This window comes from Lipophrys pholis, assembly GCF_963383615.2.
Source record: "Lipophrys pholis genome assembly, chromosome: 17".
Lineage (NCBI taxonomy): Eukaryota > Metazoa > Chordata > Actinopteri > Blenniiformes > Blenniidae > Lipophrys > Lipophrys pholis.
In genome coordinates this window covers 16,883,825-16,911,329 of record NC_137643.1, presented here as the reverse complement: position 1 = coordinate 16,911,329, position 27,505 = coordinate 16,883,825, and the positions used below count along the sequence as shown (strand labels likewise).

Sequence of the window (27,505 nt, the reverse complement as noted above, 5' to 3'; positions counted from 1 at the left end):
TGTCCCCTGAGCTAAAATGTGTTTGACACCCCTGATTTATGAACGGCCCCTGATTTCTTTGGGCGCCAGCTGCTGTAGAACAAGTAACGTTTGCGACCTGCCATAAACAGTCCTGTCACAACCCCACCGTAGCAGAACAGCTGCTTAAATATCAAAAGCGCAAAATATTTAACAGCAACTAGCAATATCAGCATCTAAAAAGTACGGAGGGTTCATTAACGGCGCTTTCACATTGGCTGTATTTAACAGACGAAATGCTCTGCGTATGCCAAAAGTTTGGCCTGAGAAGGCTCCCGTAGTCCGATGAGTAATGCAGATGAATTTATTAAAAAAAAACAAAAAAAAAAACACCTCAGTACTTCCTGCCATCTTGACATTTTATTCCATAAAACGCCTTACTGGAGCTGTACAACAGCGTATGTCACAAGATCATTCAAAAGAAGAAGTGACCACTGTTGGTTTCACTCGACTCCTGTAGCTCTGATGTTTGCTTCATGTCACTGCTGAGCGTCTTTGGATTGATTCTGACACCATAAATCCACAGTATGTTAAACAGGACATCCACAAAATGTAGGAAACAAAACATGGAACAAGTGTATGTCTTTTTGTATCCGATAAAACCAGTTTTCAAGTTTGAAAATTTAAGAAATGCAAGTGTCAAATTGCCTGATATTCAATTAAAATTGAATTGAGTTTGGGGTGAGAAATTGTGATCGGTTCATATTAAATTCATTCTGCTCACTTTTCTCTGGGGTATCACATCACCAGGATGTACAACAGGGAAGATGAAGTGAAAGAGAAACTACATGAGCATGTGATCACTGACAGTCTGTGCTGAATGAAGCCTGTTGAGTAACGTTAGAGGCTGTTTGATGATGTGAAAGTAGCAGTCAGAGGATCCACTTCTCACACACACAACCACAAAAACAGGAAGACGCAGACTCTCCTGTTTCTGACTGTCAACGCTGCATTAGGCCTGTCACGATAACAAATTTTGCTGGATGATAAATTGTCCCAGAAATGATTGCGATAAACGATAATATTGACGTTTTGATACCATTTTTCCACTAATATATTGATATTGGTATAATAATGCAAGAACACCCTTTTAAAGATAAATAAACTTTAATTTCTTAAGAATATTGAAAATTGGAATTGTATTATGAAAAAAGACATTGTAAATATCTAAAATAAATAATCAAAACAACCTCTCTCTCTCCCCTCCACTCTTCACAGGGGCTCTCATGCTGCAATCAGGTGTGCCAGGTGTCACCACACCACAGTGATTGACAGGCAGTGTTGAGAAAGTTCAGTTTCTACATGAACTATTTCAAAGTTTAGTTTACAAATTTTAATATGAACTAGTTAATTTCATGGTTCTAAATTCATAGTTCCAAAAATGAACTAGTTCATAATTCTTTTTTTCGACTCTGGTGGCTGCTGTTGCCAGATTGGCTGTTTGCCCCATGTTAAGGCCCGTTTACAGTGAGCCTTACCCGGGTTTTCCACTGGAAGGCTCAGAAATCTGGCAACTTTCTAAAACAACATTAAACCGTGAGAGCACCGTTCACTAACACCAAAATGAGCGCCACTCACAGTGACGTCTTTGGTAAATGAAAGATTATCGAGCCTGGCAAACTTATCGAGGTCATTTTTATTTATCGTGCAATTAATTGATTTATTGATTATCGCGACAGGCCTATGCTACATGGTAAAAAATATAGTTACAACCAGTTTAGTTACTGCTCACTAGGCCTGCGTTTCCATGAACTAAAATTCTCTTGTATCAACAGTACGACGCACTAGGAGCATTGAATAAATATTAGATCTACTTCATGGTAGCTGTCTGCTGCTGTCTGTATGTTATTTGATGATCTCACTTGATTTTGCTTCTGTGAACTCAGTCCAATCAAATTATTAAAAAAAGACTGTTATTTTTAAGTCATTTTGCATGATTTCCAATGGGAAAAGCTTAGTTCAAAGCACTTTCCAGTCCAATATCATCTTATAACAAGCTTATTGTACCCAGACGAGATGTTGAGTTAATTCATGATAAAAAAAAAAAATTAATAAATAAAAACTCAAGCAGAACCTTCAGGTGGACCCAAACTCACTCACACAACCTTCTCCATAAGAGGGAACTGGGACTTTTTCACCTCGTTCTGACCTACATTTGGCTCCAAAATAAACTGCAGCTGAGGACAGCAGCTTTTGGTCCGGAGCTCTTTGCTCTGCTCCGGTCCCCCCGGCTGGTGCTGCCACAGTCTCTGGTCTGAGTACATGACCAGCAGACAATAGACATTCTGTTCACTCACACACTCTCACACACACATAGACACACACAAGAGTGTCAACTTAGCCATGGCTCATTTAATCGTGGCCTTTCGTCCAGGCTGCGACCCTGAAGTAAGAGTCCCTAATGGGAGTTTCCAGCATCATGAATTCTTCCTCAAAGATGAGAACAATGAGGGGGATAGACGGCACAGAGACCCACTCACCGGCTGTTCCACCTGCTACACGGACAATCACGTGCAGAACGTCTTAAATAAGTTCTCATTCCTGCCCACAGCGTGTCAGCACAGCTCAGTTAAACAGTAAACACAAACACCTTCACGCTCACTCTGCCTGTAACCGCACATAATGTGAATTTCCTTCCCTCTCTCTGCAGCAGAGAGGCAAATGATGCTCAAGCAGTCACCCACACAGTTTGCAAAAATACCCTGACGCACATCCCGACTCACCATGATTCATTTTCACACTGTGTGGACACAAGAAGTCACTCTGCTGCTGAAACAATGTCAAACACAATACAAGTCTGCGCGCGCGCACGCACACACACACACACACACACACACACACACACACACACACACACACACACACACACACACACACACACACACACACACACACACACACACACACACACACACACACAATTACACAGCAGCAGCAGCAGCAGCAATTCACACACAAACATAGTCCCCCCCCCTTTAACTGCCAGCAGGGTAGTGGGAGATGTTAGTCAAAGGGGGAGGGGGGTGTTGTGAGGACATGCTGAATGTTTGTGAGTGTGTGAGTGTGTGTGTGTGTGTGTGTGTGTGTGTGTGTGTGTGTGTGTGTGTGTGTGTGTGTGTGTGTGTGTGTGTGAGAGAGCGAGAGAGAGAGAGAGAGAGGGGGGGGGGTGTCTTTGTGAGTGAGAGAGGTGGGAGGAGAAGGGGAGAGGGAGGGGGACATGGCGTTCTATTTCTCATAGACCAACAGCTGCTGTCTTTAGAGCAGAGAGAGAGAGAGAGAGAGAGAGAGAGAGAGAGAGAGAGAGAGAGAGAGAGAGGGAGGGCTGAGTGGCGTGAGGCAGTGCGTGTGCTCAGTGTTTAGGTGAATCCACAGCCCTCTGGCTCACAGGGATAAAGGATCCTCACTGAAGAAGAGAGAGGAAAGAAACAGGTTTTTTTTCCAGCTTATTTTTTAAAGAGGGCATCTGCAGCAGTCTTTCTCCTCCCGTAAGCCACCAGCTGCCGGTGTCTGTTGTTTCCTCACCCTCCTCTTTTGTCCCCCCCACCCCCCCTGCATCCATCTCTGCTTCACCTCAGTCCGGAGAGAAGGAAGAGTCGAGTCAGAGGCATCATCCTCCCGCACGCCCAGCCGGTAAGTTGTTGTGTTTTTTCTTCCCTCCCTCTCTCAGCATCACTCCCGTGCACGCTGCACTGATAGCAAGGAAGACAGCCAGGCAGTCCCACCCTGCACCTAGAGGAGAGGCTGACCAGAGATGTGGGTCAGACTCACGATGGAGGTTTGAGTTGGCAGGATTTTTGCGTGTGTAGATGGAGCGGGCGTGAAGCGTGGACGGAATATCCCGGGGGGCAGGGTGGGAGTGTGTGCGATGAATTAAACCCTGCGGGGCTGGTCGACTGGGGCTTGTCCTCCTTCACTGCAGTGCCTAGCCAGAGCGGCGCGGTCACTGCCTCAGGAACAGTCACACACACACACACGCACGCACGCACGCACGCACACACACACACACACACACACACACACACACACACACACACACACACACACACACACACACACACACACACACACACACACACACACACACACACACACACACACACACACCAGCATCTATTCTGTGTGCATTACTTGAAACCCATCAGGGGAGAATGAAGTCTAATATGTGTATATTTCCAGTGATGGATGATGCTTTAGTCACAGGACATATGTGACCTAGAACCATCACAGCACATGCATCATATATCACATCGATGCAATGGAATGATCTGTGCACAATGTGGATAAATTACATGTCAAGCACCGACCCCCCTCCACTCGCCTTTCCGGGCCCATTATCACACGCGCTTTGCATTCAGTGGACCGACTGTACAAATAGCACTCTGTTTTACACGGAGGCGGGCGTCTGAGGTGCGAGCGTGTGCGAGCGTGTGCGCCTCGTTTTCCTGGGTAAAAACAATAGCCCCCAGATTGCAACGCTGATCCAGAAGGGGTGGGTGCATGCGACTAGAGTGGAAGACAGGGAGGAGGGAAGGAAAGAGGAAGGGAGGGAGGGGAGGAAAAAAAACTGAATGGAGGGATGAATGAATGAGGGGCCGAAGCTTTTCAGGAGAGTTTTGCGCTTTCAAATGTGATGGGGGAAAAAAAAAGGAAAAAGAAGACATCTGGAGGAGAGAAGGGTGCTGGTGAGGTCTGGTGATGGGAGCGGGTGAAGCCACCTTCACTGTGCTACCATGTGACTCTGCAGGTCTTCTTTGTGTGAGTGTGTGCAGAAGATTGGATGAGAGAGTGATAGAGACTCTGTGTGTGTGTGTGTGTGTGTGTGTGTGTGTGTGTGTGTGTGTGTGTGTGTGTGTGTGTGTGTGTGTGTGTGTGTGTGTGTGTGTGTGTGTGTGTGTGTGTGTGTGTGTGTGTGTGTGTGTGTGTGTGTGTGTGTGTGTGTGTGTGTGTGTGTGTGTGTGTGTGTGTGAGAGAGAGAGAGAGATTGAAGGTTCTGGTCTGTCTATCCTTGCTGTAATCTGGTGACTGGTTGTAATCCATGTCAGCAGATGATGTACTGCCATGTTGACTTTTATTAAGTATTATGCCACACACACACATACATGTATGCACACACTGTAAATGGGTTTACGCATCTAGCATACAATGCAAATCATGTCTTGCAGGCATGCGCGCCTTATCTTCAATTGGGGATATGTTGGTGCATTTGCATCTGTACACACACACGTCAAGCATGTGTGTAGACATAATCACACATGTACATTCATTGATATGCGTGGCACATTTCACCATGTACATTGACACACGTCTGTTTAAAGTATTGTTCATACAGATGTTCATGGATGTATATATAATTACAAGATACGAGTGTGTGTTTGAGTGTGTTTGTGTGTGATGTTATATGGTGGGAGACGCGATGGGGGCTGCTGTGGTATTTACTCCGCTGTTGCTAGGACACTCCCTTTGAACATTCCAAGTGAGGCTTCTGATTGGCTCGTGGCGATGATGCAAGATTCCCTCACCCCAAATCTTTCCTGAGCGCCCATAGAAACATGCCCGTCTGCATTTCCTCCACTCTCCTCATCACTCTCTCCATCCCCGCCACTTCCTCCTTTCTACATTTACACCCTCTCACTCTTTTCCTCTGTCCCTTCCTTCTATTCCCTTTTCTCTTCCTCTCTGTCAATTAATTCCTGCTCTCAATAATTCTCTCCTCCAATCAAGTCCTTCTCAGATCTCCCGTTTCTGTCACTTCCGCCTCGCTTGTCCAGTCACAGCGCTCGCCGCAAAATGGTGTTGAAAAGCGTGCGGCGTCGCCACCATCGGCCTCACCCGCCGTCTTGCGGAGGATTATTCCTCCCTGTGTTTCACTACGTCCCATTTCCTCCCTTTCGTATATTCAATCTGCCTCCATGTGTCAAGATTATCGGGTCTGACAAGGCGGAAAACCAAACTGGGGGTGGAGGTGTGTGTATGTGTGTGTATGTGTGTGTGTGTGTGTGTGTGTGTGTGTGTGTGTGTGTGTGTGTGTGTGTGTGTGTGTGGGTGGGTGGGGGGGGCTCTTCATGTACATCACCTTTTTTTTTTCTACTGTATGTACAGTCGGCTCGTCTTATCTCTGCAATTACGGTGGAGATCGTCAACCTTGTGGCTGTGGCGTGTCGGGTTATGCATACTGAGGGGAGGGAGCGGAACACGGGGGTATGTGAGGTTAGCGAGAAAGGAAGGGGGCCGGGGTGAAAGGGGGGCAACGACGTGCCGCGTTTGTCTTGTTTCCTGCTCTCGTTTGTCACTTTGGAAGAAGTGCTGTCAACACAGCCCATCAGGTGTAATAATGTGTAATGATCTTCAGCAGCCTGCGCTGAACTCCACTCTCCTGAGGTCGCAGCATCATCTCACCTGACAGTCTATGAATGAGGAAGGATGTGCGACGATGAGGGGCAAAATGTGCATTGCTGCTCGCAGGTGTAGTGATCCATAGTTGAAAATGGACATTAATGTTATCAGGCGTTTCACAGAATGACAGAAAAGCCCAAGTATTTGTCTCTGAAGCCGTGATTTGAACATCTGACACAAATCTGCTTTAATTTTTTTTACATAAAACTATATTAGAACATTCTGCAGATGGTTCATTATTCTTAAAAAGTGAAGTGACAGGAGGACGGACAGCCATGTTGCTTTCAATCCTTGTAATAAAAGACAACCTCGTCCATATGCTTGTCCATGTGGCTCCGCTGATTCTCCTCAAAACGCCTGACAATCCAATCCCAACACTTCTAATCTTTCCGGTCCATCTGTCCAACAGCAACATCTGTTATTCTGACATCTGCCACTCCAGCTCACCCCCTTTGTTTTCCTCTCAGTGCAGAATAATGTACGAGAGCTGAAATAAATTCAGGAATCTGAGACGCGATCCCGTCTCTACCTGATAATCTGGGTGGTTTTTAAGCCAGCGCTGTCAGGAATTAGGGATTATTCCCACAGAGCTGAGATGATCCTGTTAAAGGGGCACCGGGTGGGGTGACGTGGGAGGCAGTAAGAGAGGGTGAGTCCAATTATGGAACGTAGCGCGGTGTCTAAAAGTTCGCTAACAGTCACAGGTGAGGATAAAAATGCTCAAAGAACTCAATAAAAGAGAGTAAAATCTCTTTTACAGCCTTGACTCTTGGGTTGGAGTCTTGTTCGGTCACCTTTAGCCTCCTGCTGCGAACATCATTGCTTTCATGCATCCGTGCATGACCAAGTCGAGCACGGCCACATGTAATCTGCCTGAAAGTGCTTTTCCCTCGACACGCAGGCAAAAATAAATAAATAAATAAAAAAAATAAATAAAAAAATGCGGTTCACTTTTGAGGGAACGTCGTGTTTTTTTTCCCGTTTTTTTTTTTTTTTTAAAGAGAAAGATGTCGTGTCTGTTTGAAGAGTATTTACAACATTAAAGTTGAGTCAGAGGACACACCAGGGGTGAAAGAGAGAAACTGTGCCTGTTTTGATGCAATCTTACACTCTGAGGACCCCTCCATGTTAGTTTGACTCTTAATGCGGTTAGTGCAGAAGATTGATGCTACGGTCACGTTTATAACGTTGAGTCAGCGGGTCGGTTGCTTAGTCTAGCAAAATATAAATAAATAAATACAAATACAAGGAACCAAAAGGAAAAGTGTGATGACCTATAATTCATCACAAACCGAGATTAGTTTTTGACTCAAATATATATGTTAATTTGAACATTATGCCAACTTGATTTCACTGGCTTCTCCAGAAATCACATTTAAGACTCGACACTTAATTGAATATTCCAACTTACATGGATTCTTTAATTAAACACGTATCTATGAAGCGACTCACTGCATCAGTGAGAAAGTGGATTGCTGCGAGATTTAGTTGCTCCGGACAAGGGAGCGACGATATGACAACTCATCGATCATATTTATACACGTCCCCAAACTCTCAATGTTTGAGAAAACTGCTGAAAAAAGTCTGTGATGGCGGGGAAGCTTTTCCCGAAACGTGCGATATCCCGAGCGTCAAGGCACAGCGACGACTTCGGCGAATCCCCAGCCGCTTCTAAACCAGACGTGACTCGGCTTGTCAAACTCGCTGTTTCTGTGGCAGTGACGAACGGGGGAGGGTGAATTTCTGGCTGTAATCAGATTACCTCACATCTGCTCTCTCGGGCGCCACGACAATACTGTGGCCTGTAGTTTATAGATGCGATCAATCGCTGTCCACTAACATCAATAAATGGGCCAAATGCTCAGCCTCTGGTCATATTTAAGATCAATATCCCCATTTCAGTAGGCGAAGCTGATTTGAGCCGAAGGAGGGCCTGAGGAGGGGGGGGGGCTGTGCGCACAGGAAGCAATACGATATTGCAATTAGTGTGTAATAAGTGAGGAGACACATTATCTACTTAGCGGCTCTGGCTATCTTAATAAGTTCTGATACAGTCGAGTGTTTGCTTATTGAGGCTCGGAGTAAATTCACTCACAGGAAAGAGGGACTGTTTGCCCATGAGGCAAATGAATGAATGAGTGAATTCAGTTTTTTTAATTGAAACATCCTAAAGTGTTACCCAAGTGAATATACACCGTATTGAGCCATTTATACACTGTGAAATATGAATAAAAACATTATGCCAAACAACATCATATATTCCATAATTGCTAGTTTTAAAAAAGTCTCTAAATTGGATTCCTCTCTTAAAATGTGTTTCATGCTATTGAGCTATACTGTCTTGCATTATTTCAAACTTTCAGACTTATATATGACTTACTAACAGCACTAGACATGTTTAAAACAGTTTAGTATGTTCATTGTGTCGTCCAGGAAAGTCTTTTTCAAAGCTTATTATATTTCTAAGATAATTAGGCCCTGTTTAAATGGAAACATTATCAGGTGAAAATGGCAAACTTTCTTTGCGTTTTTAGTGTACGTTTACCCGCTCAGCGGTGCGCTGAGCCACTGAAAATGCAACTTTTCGAAAAAGGTGGAACTTTTCAAAAGTGCTCTGACTCGATTTTCATGCAAACGGGGGAAAATGCAAATTTTGGAAAACACTGACTCCGTCACCGTGTGAACAGGGGGCAACGCAACGTTTCTGAAACACTGAACTGAGCATTTGCACCATGATCATAGTAAACAGTTCTTCTGCACATGTATAACAACAATGTTTGCCTCCAGAGCGTCATGACTCATAGTTCCTATTCTCCTGGGACTCGGTAGTTTCATAGTTGAGAGTCACCGTAATAACAATCCAACTTTGTCTTCTGTCCATATGAATGTCCACGTACTCCTATTGTTAATGCTCATAGTGCATTGTTCTTTGCACGCATGTGTGTAGTTTGATTACAAAAACTAACAACAGCACCCTCTGGAGGCCCTACACTGTTCTGTGTAAACAAACAGTGTTATCTAAAGTTTGCTGTGTGAACGTGAAACTTTCGTAAAATGAAAACACAAAGACGATGCATCATATAAAGTAAAATCAACCAAATGTGAAATTGAAAGCCTTTATTGCTTTCTCTGAGTTCTTTCTAATCCTTAGAAAGAATTTATTTGGAGAAAATGAAATAACCTGAACTTGCTCCCTGCTCACTATACTTGACAATAATCTCATGATAATCACTTTAATGGAAAAAATGTACATGATATATTAGTGTTTCAGTGTTTGTGTGACCTCAGGAAATAAAACGTCCAAGGGACTATATGTAGTAATGTCTGGATCTGCAAGAAGATAACAAATATCATCTAAGTTTGTGATGTTTGATAAAGTTTCAAAAAGAAAAATCAAACTGAAAGATTTGTGGATCGAAACATCAATAAAAAGGTTTGTGCAGGTATTTCTGCATTATGTATGACCTACACAACAAACATCAGAGCCATCTGAGAGCATGAGAAACGCCGTTATCAAAGAGCTCCGAAAGCTACAACGTGATCACTGAAAATCTCAAAATTCCTGTTTTATCGGGAAGTTTCACAGTGTTTCAGAAGTCTGGCGGACACGGAGCTGAGAAGAAAGTCCATTCAGGTTAAAAACAGCGTGCAGGATGTGTATACAGCTTCGGGCTGAGGTGGAACAATGTAGAGTGCTGCTTTCAGTCTGTATTAGATACGTAAACCAGCACGTGAGAGAAAGTTATGAAGCACTCAAAGAAGCAAGACAAACCTCTGAGGTGGACCACAGTCCGCTATGATAAATGCAAGGAATTCACTTCTTTATACAGGAGATAATTAAATGAAGCCAATCGGGAAAAAGATGGATCTAATAACTGAATATGTAACTGCTGAATAAATATTGTAGACCGTGAACCAAACAGTTTAATAGTATTAAAAAGCGAGTTGGGAAATAGAAGTAAGGGTAGGATCAACTAAGCTTTCCTTCTTGATTAAGTTTATATACACTATAGCTGTAATATGGGTACATGACCTGTGTTTATAATTGTGCGTGTATATGTAAATATGTTTAAAACAAAAATGTTATAATTTCTATGTCTGGAAAAACAAAACAAAACATCAGCATAGACGCTGTCTAAAGTAAAGCATGGAGGCAGCACCATCACACTGTGGGGCTGCCTTGCTTCCTGTGCTGCTGCAGGCATAAAACTGTATTAAATGTATGCAAGGAATAAGTGAATCTTCAGACTTTTAGAAAGAAATCAACTCTGGTAAAGTTTTGAAGCATGATATCAAGGGGATGGTTGAAAAGGCGAAGATTCTTCGGAACCTAAATCACAGTAAAAATGTTTGAAAATCGCTGAAAATTGTGAAATTTTAAAAAGAAGAAAAACATTCTGAGGCGATCATTGCTGGAAGAAATTCTGCGAACAAGTACAAGAGAAGGATGCCAGTGACGGTGCCAAGAGCACATTTTGTGTTTGGACTTATTATACAAAGAGAAAACTATTGTTCGTGTTATTTCTTTCATTTTCAAATTTGGACAATTTCTTAAAACATTTCAGTAATTTGGCTCATTTGCATCAATATTGGAGATTTGAATGACTCTGCAGATATTTTCCTCGTTCTCTCAGTGCCTTTTGACATTTACTTGATTGTTTTCCATTCGTCTGTGATGACATCCTAACATGTTATTTCAAGTGTGTATGCACACGGGTGGACAAAAAACAAGCATTCACGTTTTTACTCACTCAGATTTATTGCTCTCCCTAGAACCAGTTCTGCTTTTACGATGATCAGATCGGCCCTTCATGCACTCATAAGAGCTCAGGTGGAGATTGGGACATGGAGTTTTTTTTAATTTCTTTATATACAGTCAGATTTTTGTTCACTTTATAGTGTAACTTCATTAGATTAGAGATGTTGTGTATGCTCTCCCTACGATTGGGTTTTGTTTCTGATGAACCGAGTATAATTAAAGTTTGATATTTCACTTTTAACTGGCCATACGGCAACAATATATATCATCATCTCTAGATACCTGAGATTAATGCAAAATAATCTCATTAGTGCTTTAATGAATTATCTGCCCGTGGGAACATAGGTAGAATAATACTGTTGGTATAGTAGCGAGTAATGTATAATTGTCACGTCTTGAAGGTGGAGTTTTGGGCAATGTCAACAGATCTGATTCAAGAAGTTTATTCTGCAACTTTAGAAATACATTAAGAAAAACATGGTAGTAGTAAAAACAAGTAGTATTTACCTGTGATTAATACAAAAAAATATGTCAATGAAACAGGCAGGAATTGTTTTGATATTCAAAATGCCAAGTTTAAACACGTGTAAGTTTGATGTCATATTTTGACTGAAAGAATAACATGGATGCTTAAAATGTCAGGGTAACAATTATTTCTCATTACAGTAACAGTGTCATTTACTCCTCAAGTTCAGTGTTTGTTGGACTCAGAAAAGGACATTACATAAATTTGCAGTTTATTTCATATAGAAATAGGACCAACACACTCTCCTGATCCTTGTTCCAAGCATATTCTTATATAAAAATCCAACAACCACTGAGAAAAAAAGTTTGAAATAGCACAAAATGTTCTCCTGTTAGGAGATAGTATATCATACAATCATGACAGTGTACATACACGGCTTTCTTCCTGAAATGGTATATTCAAGATCCATGATCTGAGGCTTTTCTAAATGATGAGAAAAATGAGTTTGACAGGTGACTCCCTGATAATCGAGGAGGGCGGGGCTTGTCAGACGTCAGCGTGTAATCTCGACTGTTTAGTGTGTTCCAGCGAGTTTCTGTGTGTGTGTGTGTGTGTGTGTGTGTGTGTGTGTGTGTGTGTGTGTGTGCGTGTGTGTGCGTGTGTGTGCGTGTGTGTGCGTGTGTGTGCGTGTGTGTGTGCATTCGTTCACGTGTGCAGTCCAGATCTGTCATGGGCAAACTCGGATGCTGGCAACCGATACTTCTCCTCTGTGTTTGATCAGGCTTGTGAGACTAAAAACCCTCTGACGATTTTCTCTTCCGCACACACGCACTGCACGCTAATTAGTTTAACTAAAGTCTGCGAGGATTTATCGACCGTATACATCACTGTTTTTAGCATCAAACCGCAAAGACAGAGCGGGCATGTAACCCAAAAATAAATCACTGGACAGAAATAAACAGAGGAATCATGCCAGGATCTCAAACTTCCACAACAGGGATGCAAACCAGTTCACATTCTCATCCCGTTCCATAAATTCTTTTTATTTTTTTTCCCTGCATCAGCTCAAGCCCATGCCTCACGCTGAAGCCAATTTCCGATATTCGAGAGCTGCCGCTGCTGTCCGGCCCCTCCCAGTGGGACATGGAGTAGTGTAGCGCTATATCCTCTGCCATGTGAGATACACTGCAGCAGTGTGATGGAGCATCGCCTCCGCCAAGGACGAGCCGAGCCGGGCCGAGCCGAGCCGGGCCGGGCTGGGCCGCTCGTCTTCCTGCGAGAGCCAGACGCACCGAGCTCAATATAGATCTGAGGTCACGGCGGGGTGAGGGGTCAACTCGTGCAATTCTTCTCTTAGGATCACGTGCCCTCGTTCCACACTTCACGGGGAATCTCATTTCCCTCTCACTGCATAACACCATGCATGGTGTTTTTAGTTCATTCACACGAGCTGTTTTCAGAAATGTGGTAAATGCAGGTGAAATCCATTCTAAAGAGCTTTTATTGGTTTGAATTGACTTCCATCAATCGACTGCCATCAATCTGTCCTCCTCTGCCTTTGTGCCGTTTCTGGAAATCCTTCTTTCACCATTTCACTTCAAGATGAAGATGATGAGAGTATTGGTTTTATTCAACTAAACTGGCTGAAAAAGATTTTAGTGAGCTCCTGGAATCAAAAGAATCAGTGATTCTTATTGATCTGGTCTGTGCAGAATAGATTTCCCACAACATTAATGCTTTAATGGATAAAGAGCTTGACGGTTAGGTTCGCTTTTTTTGGGGGGGAAATTAAAATGGTTTACACAAAAACTAGACACATTTGCATCCGTGTCAGTCGTATTAATGAAATATTTTCAACAATTTAGTTGTTCCTCAATACTCTCATAGTCATAGTGGTCTCAACGTAATTAATCAAATAACCACGAATGGGAAAGTGAGAGAAAGGATCCTCCAAGCATGTCAGTTTGTTCCTCATCCAAGTTGGCGTCTTCACCCAGCAGCATCTGCACTTCGTATACGAGCTCCATTTTCCTCGACCTCTAACTGACGAACGGATTCATGGATGGACGGAGAGCCCGTCATCACACGATGAAAAAAAAATTCTCGATATTTTGCGAAAGTGTTGCACGACGTTTGTAAGAGTCGTGAGCACCAAAATTTTAGTTTACGTATTTATCTATTTTTTTACACTACTCTGTACACTCGACAAGAGGCAAAAACATGAAAATGGCATTCAGCTACAAAAAGATGAGAAAGGAAAGAAAGTTCTAAACTCGTGGGAATAGCGGGTGGGACACGCCGACAAAGGAGCAGGCAGTTAAAAGGACAGACCGAAAGGTAATGAACGGCCCGAACGAGTGAAGGAGAGTTGAAGGAGATGGGAGTATCATAAGACAGTGAGACGCTGGGGAGTTGAGTTCAAACTGCATTCACGTGCTGTTTTATAGAAGTCCTTGTCTCTTTGTAACTCACTCGCAGTTCAACACACTCACTCCCATGTGCACACACACACACACACACACACACACACACACACACACACACACACACACACACACACACACACACACACACACACACACACACACACACACACACACACACACACACACAAACACTCACATAAATCAGCCCCATGTCCAACTCCAAAAGCCTTAGTGTTGTTTTTGATAGCCGCTGATTGGAATCAAACATTACAAATAAAAATAACTGGGACTTAGAGTGCATCCGTCTACATGCCGACAGCAAAAGCACAGATCCAAAAGTGCTATTAAATCTAAAATGTAAATCTATAATTTTTTCCAGCCCTGCTTTGCCAAGGTTCAAAATGCCCCAGAGCCAAGCAGAAGAGGTCTTGAAATATTAATGCCTACATTAAATATCAGCCATACATTAATCTCTGTGATGGAGAAGAGAAAGAAAACAAGAGCACTGTAGATGAAACACAGCACTGAAAATGTCTTATGTTGGACACTTTGACAAACATGATGCAGCCACGGATGAATATATACAACAGAAACCATTAAAGCACTTAACGCCGAGACATCAGAACTCTATTTCTTTATCCACCCTTGAGCTAATAAGCCATGAAATCCCCCAGTTGCTGCCCCATTTTTTTTAATTTTTTTTTTTCATTGCACTTGAAAAAAAAGATCACAGCATGTTAAACAATGGAAATAGATTCAAATACTGCTTAAACATTCTATACCACCTTTCATCCTCGGCCATTTCTCCCCGTGTCTCACGCTATCATCCTCTTTTCTTTGTCAGCTTCTCAACGCAGACTTGCAAGGCTCATTTGCTGGGATCCTTTTATGAGGCATCGTGCTCTGCTTTGCACTGGTGGACGTGTGTGTGTGTGTGTGTATTTGAGTGTGTGTGTGTGAGGGAGAGAGAGAGAGAGAGAAAGAGAGAGAGAGGAAGAGAGAGAGGGAGAAGGGGGAGGGGTGGCGGAGGAGAGTCGTAACCTCTTCTTTCGATTTCCATCTCTCATTTGCTGTCTGCCATTCCAACCATCGCTCTCACGCTCTGTGCTTCGTTCCCCCTTTTATTCTCCTTTTCCACTTCACCTCAGTGAGGGACGCGATATCTATTATTGCGTTTGTGTGTGTGTGTGTGTGTGTGTGTGTGTGTGTGTGTGTGTGTGTGTGTGTGTGTGTGTGTGTGTGCATTAGGGCCTGAGGCAAATTGGCAGGAGCATTCCATCAGCGGTCAATCTTTAGCGATGGTCGAGCTGAATTTGACACTGCCACCTTCCATTTTACCGAAAGTGGCTCTTTGTCAAATTTCTTTTCTGATTCCTTCCTTCCTTCCTTCCTTCCTTCCTTCCTTCCTTCCTTCCTTCCTTCCTTCCTTCCTTCCTTCCTTCCTTCCTTCCTTCCTTCCTTCCTTCCTTCCTTCCTTCCTTCCTTCCTTCCTTCCTTCCTTCCTTCCTTCCTTCCTTCCTTCCTTCCTTCCTTCCTTCCTTAATAATGCATACTGAAATACTCTCAATTACACTTCACCAGCAAGCAAATCTTCTTGACTTTATTTTTGTCCTCTGATCGATTCCACTCCTTTCCTCTTCAGACCTCCATGTGAGGCTGCAGCAGCCCCTTGCACTCGCCTTTATCTTTAGGGAGAGTGGGCACAGGATAAAGAGGCCGACGATAGCGGGAGGATACAAAAGACACGTAAAAAGAACAGGAGGTCAAAAGGGTGTGCAGCGAGGAGATGAGTGAATGAGCGGCTGCTTTAAAGAGCTCCGGGTGAAGAGGAGGTGGATAAAGGGGGGGGTGGGGGGGGGGGGGGGGGGGGGGGGGGCTGGAAGAAGCGAGCGAGCAAGAAGGGTAATGATCATCAGGACCAGAAATAATATGAGCTGAGTCTTCACAGGTAACTGGACTTGCTGAAGGGACTGATGAGATAAAATGTCCTTTTACCTCCAGCAAGTCCAGTTGAGTTTCAAGATAAGAGAGAAAAAGACACCATGACCGAGAAGAGTCTTCAAAGACGAGGTGAGCTGAGCAACATTGCGAGCACATCCATCTTGCTCTTTGTTTATACGGCACCTGGTTCTCACTTTGCTCTTATAAAGCAGTGTCTGTACATTCAGAGTTTGTCCCCTGCACATTTTCTAGACGTGTCTGACAGCGTCTGCTCTCTGCAGACCGTCGAGTAGGCTAATATTTGATTACCACGACGCTGATTCATCATTGGGCTCACCAAGTGGCAGCATTGATATTGAGATCTTCCTGGAATCTCATTGATTGGTTTTGACCATATATATTCACATAGATGAACAGAAAATGAAAAGACATGCCTTAGGGACTTGGTGTAGAAAGATATAGTGTATGTTTTGCTTTTAATATTCTATGCATCCGTACGTTTACATGAGAAATTCTAATGCTGCATTTCTTAAGACATCCGTTTCCGGTGGAAACGCTTACATCCACCCAGTTGTGCCTGGGATATGGTCACCTCTCCCTGCTACCATAACCTGGAAACCACAGGTATGAAAGATGGATAGAAGGATGGACGGAGATAGAAGCATACCCTTCCAGAATCAGCATGATCCTTAATGACTTGCAGAAAATAAGTCTCAAAGACCCAATGCTAAACAAACAGTGGTATTGAGGGGTTTAGTCATCCAACCATATATCTGGTTTAGTCTCTTGTCTCCTCTCCCAACACTGACAGATATGGGCGATTTCGGGTTATAAATGACCTAACATACATGTCTTTGTTGGAAAACGCCAGAGAACCAATAGAAAACTCAATGAGAACATGCAAACTCCACAAAGAAACGCATAGGATCAAAGCGAGTGTTCACTATTCCGACACCATGCAGCGCTGTTCAAGACGGGTTAATGACAATTGAGGTTTGTGGTCAGATTCATGATTGCTGAGAAGGCAAACAGATGGCACTGACCGCAGACTAATTAGAAGAATGGAAAACTGAAATTCATCAGAATGTGTAGTATTGTCAGCATTGGTAAGAGTTTGTGTTTGTCCAATCAACACGGATATAATGAGTTGTCATGGCTGTGTATGCCTCACAATGTCCAGCAAAAGGCGCTTTTGAACTCTGCCCCGATAAGACAAGATCAATAAGCATCAGCCAATTAACTACAATCAGTCGGAAGAAAAACTCTGTCCGTAAGGCCGGGAACATGTCATCCCGGGAGTGGGCCGGTAGTTTACAGCCCCCACAGAGTGGTGAAGCAATTGATTCAGGGTCTCACACACACTCAAGAGATTGAGGAGAGCACAGTCCATCACTCCATCCGTCCAATCCGCCTAATTGATAACTCCGAACTCGCGCCCGGCTGTGTGTTGCCATGAGAGTCGGAAGCTGTGTTTCCCTAGCAACTATTCTGAAAATATCCCCGCCTTTCTTTTTGGACTGACTCGATGATGCAAGGGCAGCGGCAGTAGTGTTAATGGTTACACCAGTCGGTCGGTAAGTCGGCACTCGACCCACACGAGATGAACGATGAGCGAGATAAGCTCACTCGGCTGAAACGGAGAAGACAGAGAGACAAGCGAGGAATCTTCAAGGTTTCCTCGCTGCACTGACCTTTTGTTTTAGTTTGTTGAGTGTTTTCAACGCTCTAAACTCGGAACTGCTGTGGGGAGATTTTCACAGCTCAAATAGTATTACTCTATCAAGGGCATCGTGGGACACTTCACGCTGCATGTTTGTACAATAAAAGCTAACCAAATGGCTGCCGACAGCGTGTTTGCTCACAGTGATGAAGTCACTGAGAATCATCAGTCTCCTCTTCTGCTGGCGAGCCTCTTAACTTGGTCCAAGTTCACTTTCTTGAGCACTTTTCAACCACTGATTGTCATTGGTGTTTTGCTTTTTTTTGTTTTTTGCGAAAATGACAAAGCCGTGTGGAAATTTGAACAAGGATAAAGGATAAAACTGTATGAATAATACTGTACTGAAGAAGACAGACACATTAAGCATAACACTGTTTACTTCAGATAAAATAAAGGAGAGTAACGACACGACCAAGGAGATGAGGTTTCAAGGGCAGACGTTCCCTCCGCACAAAGTCAGACGTTTTCGAAAAGTGAATCCGCTAACATTTTTAAACAAGCTATGGATAAGTCTGAACATGCTGACTCGGCATCTCCGTCTTTAAAATGCTGACGTACTGGCATCTTAGTACCACCTCCCCCTTAACCTGCAGGCAGTAACCCCGATAACCAACAACAATTGTGATTGTTTTGGCTTTCACAACATACTTTCATTCATCTTCTGTGTAAAGTTTTAAATTCCAGTGTGAGACAAAGCCAGACATTGATCCACAAAAATGACTCTCCTTCTAATGGTTTATGGGTCGGAAGTTATGGTGTTTTTGTGAATGACGCACAATCAATTTCTTTATAATCGATGGATGGATCCATGCTGTTTTTTTCAACTTGCAATGATGTGATAAACACACAGTTATTACTCAAGTAGACGGTAAAAGCAGAGACAAATGCACACGCTTAAGTCTAAAACACGGATATAAATCTTGCAGTATTGGCTTACCGTATATTTAGGAGTGGCACATATTTCTTTTGTTCGACTGGTGATAAAGCTTATATATTAATCAGTACTGACTATGTGGAACCAAACAAATGGCACAAGATGCTGCTACGATACCACAGAAAACCCTCCATCACAACTGGGATTGATGGATAGTACCAGTAAAATGTAGCCAAAAAGAAAAAACTACACAGCAGAATTTATCTATCAATAGATACATCTATAGATCCATCAATAGATCACTATAAAAGCCGTAGGATAATGCGTTTTGAGATTTATAGCTTGATTCATATTGTTTAATATTTGCACAAATGCTTTCAGTTTGTATTAGAATAATATAAACTTATATAAATAATTGAAAAGATACTGTGGCTGTTCAAATAAAATCAGCCGAGCTGTGATTTCCACCTGTTTAAATCTTGATGCAGAGTGAGTTTGATAACCTGATGACACTCTGCATTGTGAATTCATAATGAACACATCCCCAGTGTTGTGGTCTTTGTTAATCTCTCTTCATTTCTTTCTCTCTGTCAGGTGGTGGGTGCTGATGCTGTAACCACTGTGTGGAGCTGACAAGCCCTGGTTGATGCAGTGAAGTGTTCCAGTGGGATAAACATAAGCGAAGGTAGGAACGAGAGGCGGGGAGCCACAGAATTCACCAAGCAGGAAGGCAGGAGAGTTAAGAGGAGATTGAAAAGTGAGAGAGCTGTGAAGGAACACCCCATGGGCCAGTCGTAGGGAGAGGTGGCGCATTAGGGAATGAGGACACGTGCGTTCGTTGTGTACAGTGCAGCTGCCGAGCGGTGAGTCACACAGCGCTGAATGGCCAGTCGGTGACAGGCAAGCAGATTGTGGTTGGCTGTACACATCCCAGGGAGGAAAAGGGAGTTGGATTGGTATTGCTGGTGAGTTAATAGAGGTTTGACTTGGCAAAGGCATGCAGCGCTGTTTCTGCGCTCAATAAATCCACAAAGATGAAGCTCCCGGGCAGTCACAAGAGGGATCTTTCAGCGAGAGCTGAAAGGAGGCTGGGGGGCTCAGCTCCACCGCCCGGCTCCCGGTCCAGGACCACGTTTGGCTTTTCAGGCCCATACGGGAGCCGAGCCGCTGCTTTATTCAAGCTCGAGGAGCCCCTCGCTTTGGTTTTTCTTGCCGGACTACAGATGAGAGCAGTGTGTGTGTGAGAGTGTGTGTGTGTGTGTGTGTGCTGTGCAGTTGCATAAGAGAAGCACTTTGCTCCACTTTCACGCTGACTGCAAACACTGTGTGTGTGGGTGAGCACGAAACTGCAACCAGTGGTCACCAAACACACTCCCAAATGCACAGCATCCAACATCCGATAGTGGCGCAGGGCCAAAGGTTTAATGGCAAACGTGTGTCTGTTACGATTTTAGATTTTTTTGCCACCTAAGGGCCACCAGTGAGACTGAATGGCACCATGACAGCGATGTGCTGTGACAAGACAAGTCCAGAGGAGCCGGGAGAGTGCTGCTGAGTGCTGAAACAGAGAAGTGAGAGAGGAAAGAAAGCCGGGGGGGCAGGGGTTGGATATATTTGAGGAAACCATTCTGACGTCAAAAACAAAAAGAGTCCAAGGAGGCTTTGTATCAATTGGATTTATATAGATGTCTCATTCAGGAGATAAAGGTAAACAACATATAGCACACACTCATAATGGCAACAGCAGAGTGAGAGGAAAAGAAAACAAAAGAGCAGCATCTCAAACAGAAAATTAATACACAAAAAACCACATGCCTTTAAATAGATTGACGAAAAAGAGAAGTGTGAAGTAGACCAACGAATTCAGAGAGACAGAAAGAGAGAGCGAGAGCAGAAGTTTCTTTAAGAAAAAGACCAGTGCCACTGTGGGACTGCAGTTATCACCCGGAGCCGAGCTAACCTGGGATTTACTCACAGCAACGAGCGCAGAGACACCAAGGAAAGTAGACGAGAGGAAGACGGGCGGGCAAAAATAAAGGACGAGACAAAGCAGTCATAGGAACAGAGGGTAAGGAAACAGAAAGCTATCCAGCATTTAAAGCTTAAAGTGGTGCGTGTTTATTATAATTCCAAGACAACACTCTCATAAGCTGTAACAACCAGAGGATTATTGCTGTAAGCAATCTGACCCGGTGTGTGAGCGAGCTGGATGCTTTTCTTTTTTTTTTTTTTTTTCCCTGTTCCCCTCCATCTTCAGCTGAGACGAGCAGACGATATTACCAGGCCAACAGTATCCTGGCAACCATCAGCCGAGCTCCACTCGCAGGATGGACCGCATGCTGCTCCAGACTCGAGCGTTAATGTGTGTGTGTGTGTGTGTGTACGTGGCTGGTGCTCGGCCACCTCTGTGACACACACAAACACTAGCAAGGCATTCGCGTGTCAGAAATCTGTCGCCACGATCTCGATCTTCTCCTTCGCGGTCACCTTGTCGTCCAGAGAGGACGAGCGTCTCTTATTCATGTATTCATGGGAGGTCGTCGGCGTTTAGTAGCAGGTGGTGTTAAAGTCAGGAGGAGAATCGGGGTGGCGTTTCACACACTTGGCGCGGCGCTCTCGGGTTACAGCGGTGACGCAGCGTTCTGCTCGGACTCCTGGCTGGAGACGGACACATAATACAAGAGATGCAGTATTCATGTGGGAGTTTAAAGCCCGTCAGCAGGCCGTCTCAGCGGCTGGACGTTGTAACTCCATCCCTCCTCTGTGTGTGCAGCTCAGTGCTGCATTGCTACACCCTTTCTTGCTGAGTAACAGCAAATACAATTCCTTTTTTTTTTTTTTTCAGGTAGGTGGCATCTCATAAACATGCTAATGCTGGCCATAAATCACTCTCGCAAAGAGGGGGGAAACTGATAGACTTCTGCGAACATAGCATGTAAAAACCGTGGGTACGGCAGAGGAAGTGAAACTTGGCAGACGTTTAGCTTCTGCCGCCATCAAGAAGGGAGGAGACTAATAAAGAGAGAGGCTTTCCGACTCACATTTCATTTTTGATTTCCAAATTCCTCTTTTTACGGAGTTACCGATTCTTATGCAACACATACGTACACAAGGCCGCATGAGGTCTTTCAGCCCACACATTGTTCAGCATCCATTTACCGGGAATGTTCCCTTTATGCCTCTTTAAGTGTTTCCTGAAATCATCACACGCTATTACAGTATTGCACAATATTCTTCACACTTTTCGAAAATGAGACACACAATTCCATTTTGCACCCTGATTGGGCAGGGAACATGTTCTGCCGGGAAACTCGTCGTCGCATCATTGATAACGATGTTACTTTGAACCACATTGCAAACGATCAATGATAAAAAATAAAAAATGGGAAGGAAGCGTTTATTTAAGGATAATTTTGTGAACGCTGCAAGGAGCCACTAAAGAAGGACTAAAGAGACGCATGAAGCTCAGAGGCTGGCGATTTTAGACCCCTGTGGTGGACAAACAACTCTTATCCATAAAGGTCCATTTCACAACTTCCAGGACTTAAAGGACCAAAGAAGATACCAAAGAACACATTCAGAAGTCTGTAGGAGTCAGTACATTGTTGGATTAAGGTAGCATAATGTGACCTGTACTATTCCCCCGTGTTTATATTCGGCTTATTGTTTTGTAATAGACGACTGATTGTTTTATAAGGATGAATCACTTTGCGCCAGATTACTTTGGAGAGCTTCTGAAGAATTAGAGAAAAGTGATTATATCGCACATAATCTGGAGCACATAAAAATGAAATTATACTCCAATGCACCTGATACAATGCTCTTTGGTTTGGTCCTCTATATGAAGCTTGTTCAATTGTTTACGCTGCCCGACATTATTATCTAATGAAGCTTGCTTAGCTCTGGCATCTGGCCTTTTGGTGTATGAGGTATATAGAGCTTGACATAAAGTATCTATAGACTGCTGTACATAAAGAGCATTAGAGGAGAAGAGTCCGAACATGGCAGGCTTTTATTAGGTTACTATAGTAATGTAAATGGATTAAAACTATCACTCGAGCTCCACCGACTCCACGTGAGTGAGCTAAGTGACTCACCGCAGGATTCCGGCCTTCCTCTAATTGAATACAGCGTACGCTGCACATTGGATGCAAACTGTGATGGGTGTAGTTTGTGACGTGACTGTCGGACTCTGTTCTGGAGATGTTGCTCCGGCAGGGAGAAGGACGGAAAGGCAAAAGATGAAGGGATAATTAGAGAAGTGCAGATGAGTTAAAAAAAAAAGAAAAAAAGAATAGGCTAAACCTGCTGTGTTCTCCATGTTGCATGTTGTGTGTTTTCTTACGGGTTGCCAGGTTCTGCGTACTGTATGCATTTTGTTGTTTCCTCCCTGTGCAGGTCGCCAGCCATGGGGAACCTCATTAAGGTCCTTGGCAAGGATTTAGAGAACTGTCCACATTTTTTCCTGGACTTTGAAAGTAAGTGAGCGCCAGGGTGTGTGCACGTGTCTGTGTGCTTGAACAGTGAGTGCACGTTCATGTGTGTTTTCGTACGTGCGTGCGCGCGCGCGTGTGCGTGTGTGTGTGTGTGTCTATGTGAGCGTGTGTGTGGAGCGGAGGTGCGCAGTCGGAGGTTGGCGGGTGGGGGTCAGGGGAGGTGTGTTCGGATGCGAGCTGCTGAGTTGCTGATGGTGTGACGGAGGGCTGCTGAGGGTGTGGTTTGTCATTATCAGACGCTCTTTAGTCCCACTCTCTGCACAACACTCGAGATTATGAGGCAAAATCAAGCATCTGAATAACAAGAAAGATCAGGTGAAGCCAAACACAATCACGAACTGAAACAGAGATTTTGAAACTGGAATTCAATCCACCAAATCTTAGGAAAAAACGATCTAATCCATAATTGCCGTGTTTAGCCTCTTTGAGAATGAGTGTAATCTTTAAGGGGAACAACACATTTATGTTACTGGCTAATAGACTTCTAAACATCCCCATTACCCAGATTGGTAATGAGATGTGTAATGTAGAAATAATTACAAGTTTTGGCTTCATTGTTCCTGAATCAAAGCTCTAGAAGTCCAAGCTGCTTTCACGTCTCAACCCTTTTTCTCAACTTTGTTCAATGCAATTAAAATGAAAAATCTCATTTCATTTTTTTTTGGGGTCTGCTGGGAAAAGAATAACTTAAAAAGCGCTACAGATTCTCATGGAAACTCTTTTTTTTTTAGTATCAAGACAGTACTTATAAGCTCCTTTTATTATGCAGGATTTTTACACTAATTAGCAACATTTAAGTTGAATTTGTGTGAGTATGAAATGTGCCAGGTAATCAGCTACAAAAACGAAGGCTTCCCTCATATATAGCCGCAGTCATTCCTTAATAAATGCAACACTTAAGTTTTATTTCACTCTCAACTATCTGAACTGAGCCGCAGAAAGTTTCTGTTTAATCACATTGATCAGTAATCTATAATCTCAAATAATAAATGTGAGGGATTCAGGAAATATTGGTAAATTGTCATTTTAAATTCAAAATTCTCAGCTGCTCTTACAAAACAGGCAAAAAGAAGAAGAAATCTGGCGATAACAAAATAAAGATCAAAAAGCGTATATCTTATTAAACTACAAAGATTTGGATGTCAGCAATTTTGTTGAAAACTATGATGACGCAAAGGAACACAAAATGCAATGTTACAAATCCAGTAGAGGCTTCCTGTTGTACAAATGTGGTTAATTTAATTTTGTATTTCCTTCCTTGTATGAATAATAGTCAGATAAAAATCACATTCCAGGCCTGAAACTGGGAAAATCAACCTGAGAACATACAAGATGACACAGAGCAGGCTGCAGCACAAAAACCTGTTTGGTTGAATATACATCTATCTCATATTTTCCATATTTATCTTTTGCATGCCGTTAACCAGCCTAATCAATGAAATTAATAGTAAAATTGCTGAGTGGCTGGGATTTTAATATATAACTCTTAATGAAACCAAAATAATGTAACAATTAAATTCTATTTATAGAAGGTTTGGAGGTGATTTTTAGTTGTGTCTCAATTTGAATGTAAGAATTTCTCAAAAATGATTAGAAGTAACTGAATCATGTGTTTTTTATTCATTATATTTTGTTGTTCTTTGCAGTATACATGCTTAGATCAAATTACTACTACAAATATGTAACATTCCCAGTCAAAAATGTCCGAAGAACTCGATGAGAGTGGGATTAAAGACACCCTGCATCCATGTTGCCATGCTTCACCCAGGACATAACTCCCATCATGCCATTACAACAACCTCCTCTCATCCAGTCCCCCACCTCCTCGCACACCACACACACACACACACTCACACACACACACACACACACACACGCACACATGCACGCACACACACACACACAGCTCACACACACAAACACACATACATACACCCATGTGCGCACAACCCCGACACCCATCCCCTCGTCACCCACAGACTTCTCCCCTCTCTCTGTTCCAGGGGGCTCATGGGAAACCTCCTGAAAGTGCTGGCTTGCACCGAACTTGAGCATGGCCCAATAGTTTTCCTTGACTTTGAACGTGAGACCATCCGCTTCTTATTTTTTTGAGTTATCCCTTTCTCTTCGTTGCCTTTGTTCCGTCACTCCATCCATCTCAGCTGATCATCCTGTGTCATCTTCGCAATCTTATTTACCCCGCTTTTTTATCCTCCCTCTCCTCCCCATTGATTTCTGCTCCGGGGACTGGCATTTGAAAGTCATCTGGCTTGCTTCTTGTAAGGGTCTTTTCCACACATGCCGTATTAAGACGCAGACAGACGCACAATAGCACGGCGACACTGTTTAAAAATTGACAGATTTGATCCTCTGAGCTTCGAAAAACTGAGGGGGGGGGGGGGGGGGGGGGGGGGACACGCAGCGTAAATGCCAGTCCTGTGTGGGTTTCTGTTGCTCGGAGATGACGACGGCTCACAAAGGGTCTGTCGTCATCCCTCCGCCTCCTCATCCCTTCGTCTCCTATTGTGTGACCTGCTGCGTGTCTGAAAGAACGAGTGAATGAAAAAGACCAGCAAATGAAATCACCTCCCGTCCCTCCTTTGCTCATTTTCCCCGTCGGTGATTTCTAAACTCTGCAGTGTGAAAACATCCATCCTAACAAGTCAGTTTTACTCCTCAGTGTGGAAATCCTTGGATTATTTGTTGCTACAAAAGCGGCTTACGCTGGTGTGTTGACGTCCGTGTGCTACACTGCTGTTTTCCTCGAAACCCAATGTCCTAAAAACAAATCCCTGCTAAATAAACTGTTAAGAGGATATTTTGCACTGTCTCCCAACATATTTGGCCCCTCCTCAGCCACTTGCCCCTGCTTACAGCTGTCTTCCTCCTCCTCCTCCTCCTCCTCCTCCTCTATGTAAAAGTGGGATTGGAAGAGCTCACTTCTGGCAAAGACGTCAGCTGTCAAATGGCTCGAATTTCCACTTCATTCATTGAGCCTGTGATTCACTTGACTTCAAAAGCAAGTGGAATGAGTCAGGCTCCCCCCCCCCCCAACCTTCCGTCTTCCCAACCTTCCGCTCTCTCCTCACCCGCCCCAGTGCCATCTGTGAGCTCTCCTCCTCAACCTGGAGACACATTCACCTCTGTCACACAGTTTGGTTTCCACTGCTGCATCCTGGGTGCTAATTGTTACATCCAATGAAAACCTTTCGGAGGACAGGGAGAAAGTCCGACGACAAACTGAAAGTTAAAACTTGAGAACATTTACCCTTCCAGTTTCAAGCAAGTCCGACTCAGGAAGTAAAAAGAAAACTGCCAACTATGAAAGCAAAATCTATCGAAAAAACATTTAAATTTATGGTTTTGCAGTGAAGCTTTCTGGTGGTTTTCTTCTGGACTTATTGACGAGGAAAAAGTGACCCACTCTTAATTTACTTAACAGTGGCTGATAGATCAAATACTTTATATATGTCTATTATTCTAAATACAGCAGGTAAACACTACATGGATAACAACTATATTAAATGAGATAATGTGTATTTTTGCATATAGAAGATACTAAGTTTTGGACCATTAAAGTGTACAGCAAACTGGTGAACCGAAACAACGGATTTTTCCAGCAAGGTGGTCAGAAAAACCCACCCTCATATTGCCTCATCGGGTCTTCTGATGTCTTCTCTCCTTGGCCTGTGCGTAAAGGAACTGAACACATCAGCCCCGAGGCCAAAACAAATAAAAATCTAATCAATTTAATATCAATTCAATTTATGTGTTGACCAACAACAGTCTCATCGCCTGCGCTTTAACGTGATTATGTCAAAATCTTGTTAAAATGTATAAAAAGAACAATTTAAGCTTCAGTGAATAACAACACAAAAAGGAGCCGAGAGAAAAACTCCAAGAGAGGCCATTTCAAAGATGGCAGCTCTCTATCGGTTACGATTAGAGGGTATTAAAAAGAGACATGATCTTAAAATCTGGGCTAAAAGGACAGAAACCACAGATCCGGTAGCTTTGAATGGACTAGAAATATGAATTTAAGTTCTGCTACTTTCCAGTTGCCTTGCACCTAAGAATTCCTTGGTAAAAAAGTAATAAAATATAGGTAGATTCTTTTATTTTGTGGGTTGTGCAAGGCTGTACACAGTCGGATATATTATCATAAACAGTGTTATAATATTGTTTTGACAGATTTTTTATTTTGTCATTATAATGACTTGTGACTGCTGCATATGAAGCTAAGCTGTTTCTAAGAAGTAAACGTTACAATATTTAAATATCCCAGTGTTACTGGATGTAGTCAAGACTAAAACTGCTCTTGAATACAACAACACTAGTTGGATACGTTCATATTATTTTCTGCCTGTTTATTAAAGTGACACTATTCCAAATTAGGAATTTTGAACTCTGAG

At 43.3% G+C, this 27,505-nt stretch overlaps 1 protein-coding gene across 8 annotated transcripts in view; it reads left to right on the top strand.

Annotated features, from left to right (window-relative positions):
• Positions 1 to 3,204: 3,204 nt before the first annotated feature.
• Positions 3,205 to 27,505, top strand: part of fam49al (family with sequence similarity 49 member A, like) — a 33,954-nt gene continuing 9,653 nt past the window's right edge. The window contains exons 1-4 of one of the 8 annotated variants that reach the window (XM_080484849.1): positions 3,276 to 3,648; positions 19,192 to 19,282; positions 22,996 to 23,075; positions 25,097 to 25,176. In XM_080484849.1, the coding sequence (XP_080340975.1) occupies positions 25,104 to 25,176 (73 nt within the window). In that variant the 5' untranslated portion in view covers positions 3,276 to 3,648; positions 19,192 to 19,282; positions 22,996 to 23,075; positions 25,097 to 25,103. Of the gene's footprint in view, positions 3,649 to 19,191; positions 19,283 to 20,261; positions 20,666 to 22,995; positions 23,076 to 25,096; positions 25,177 to 27,505 lie in introns of those variants that run through there. The other 7 variants (XM_080484854.1, XM_080484851.1, XM_080484852.1 and 4 more) reach the window with 7 other exon arrangements.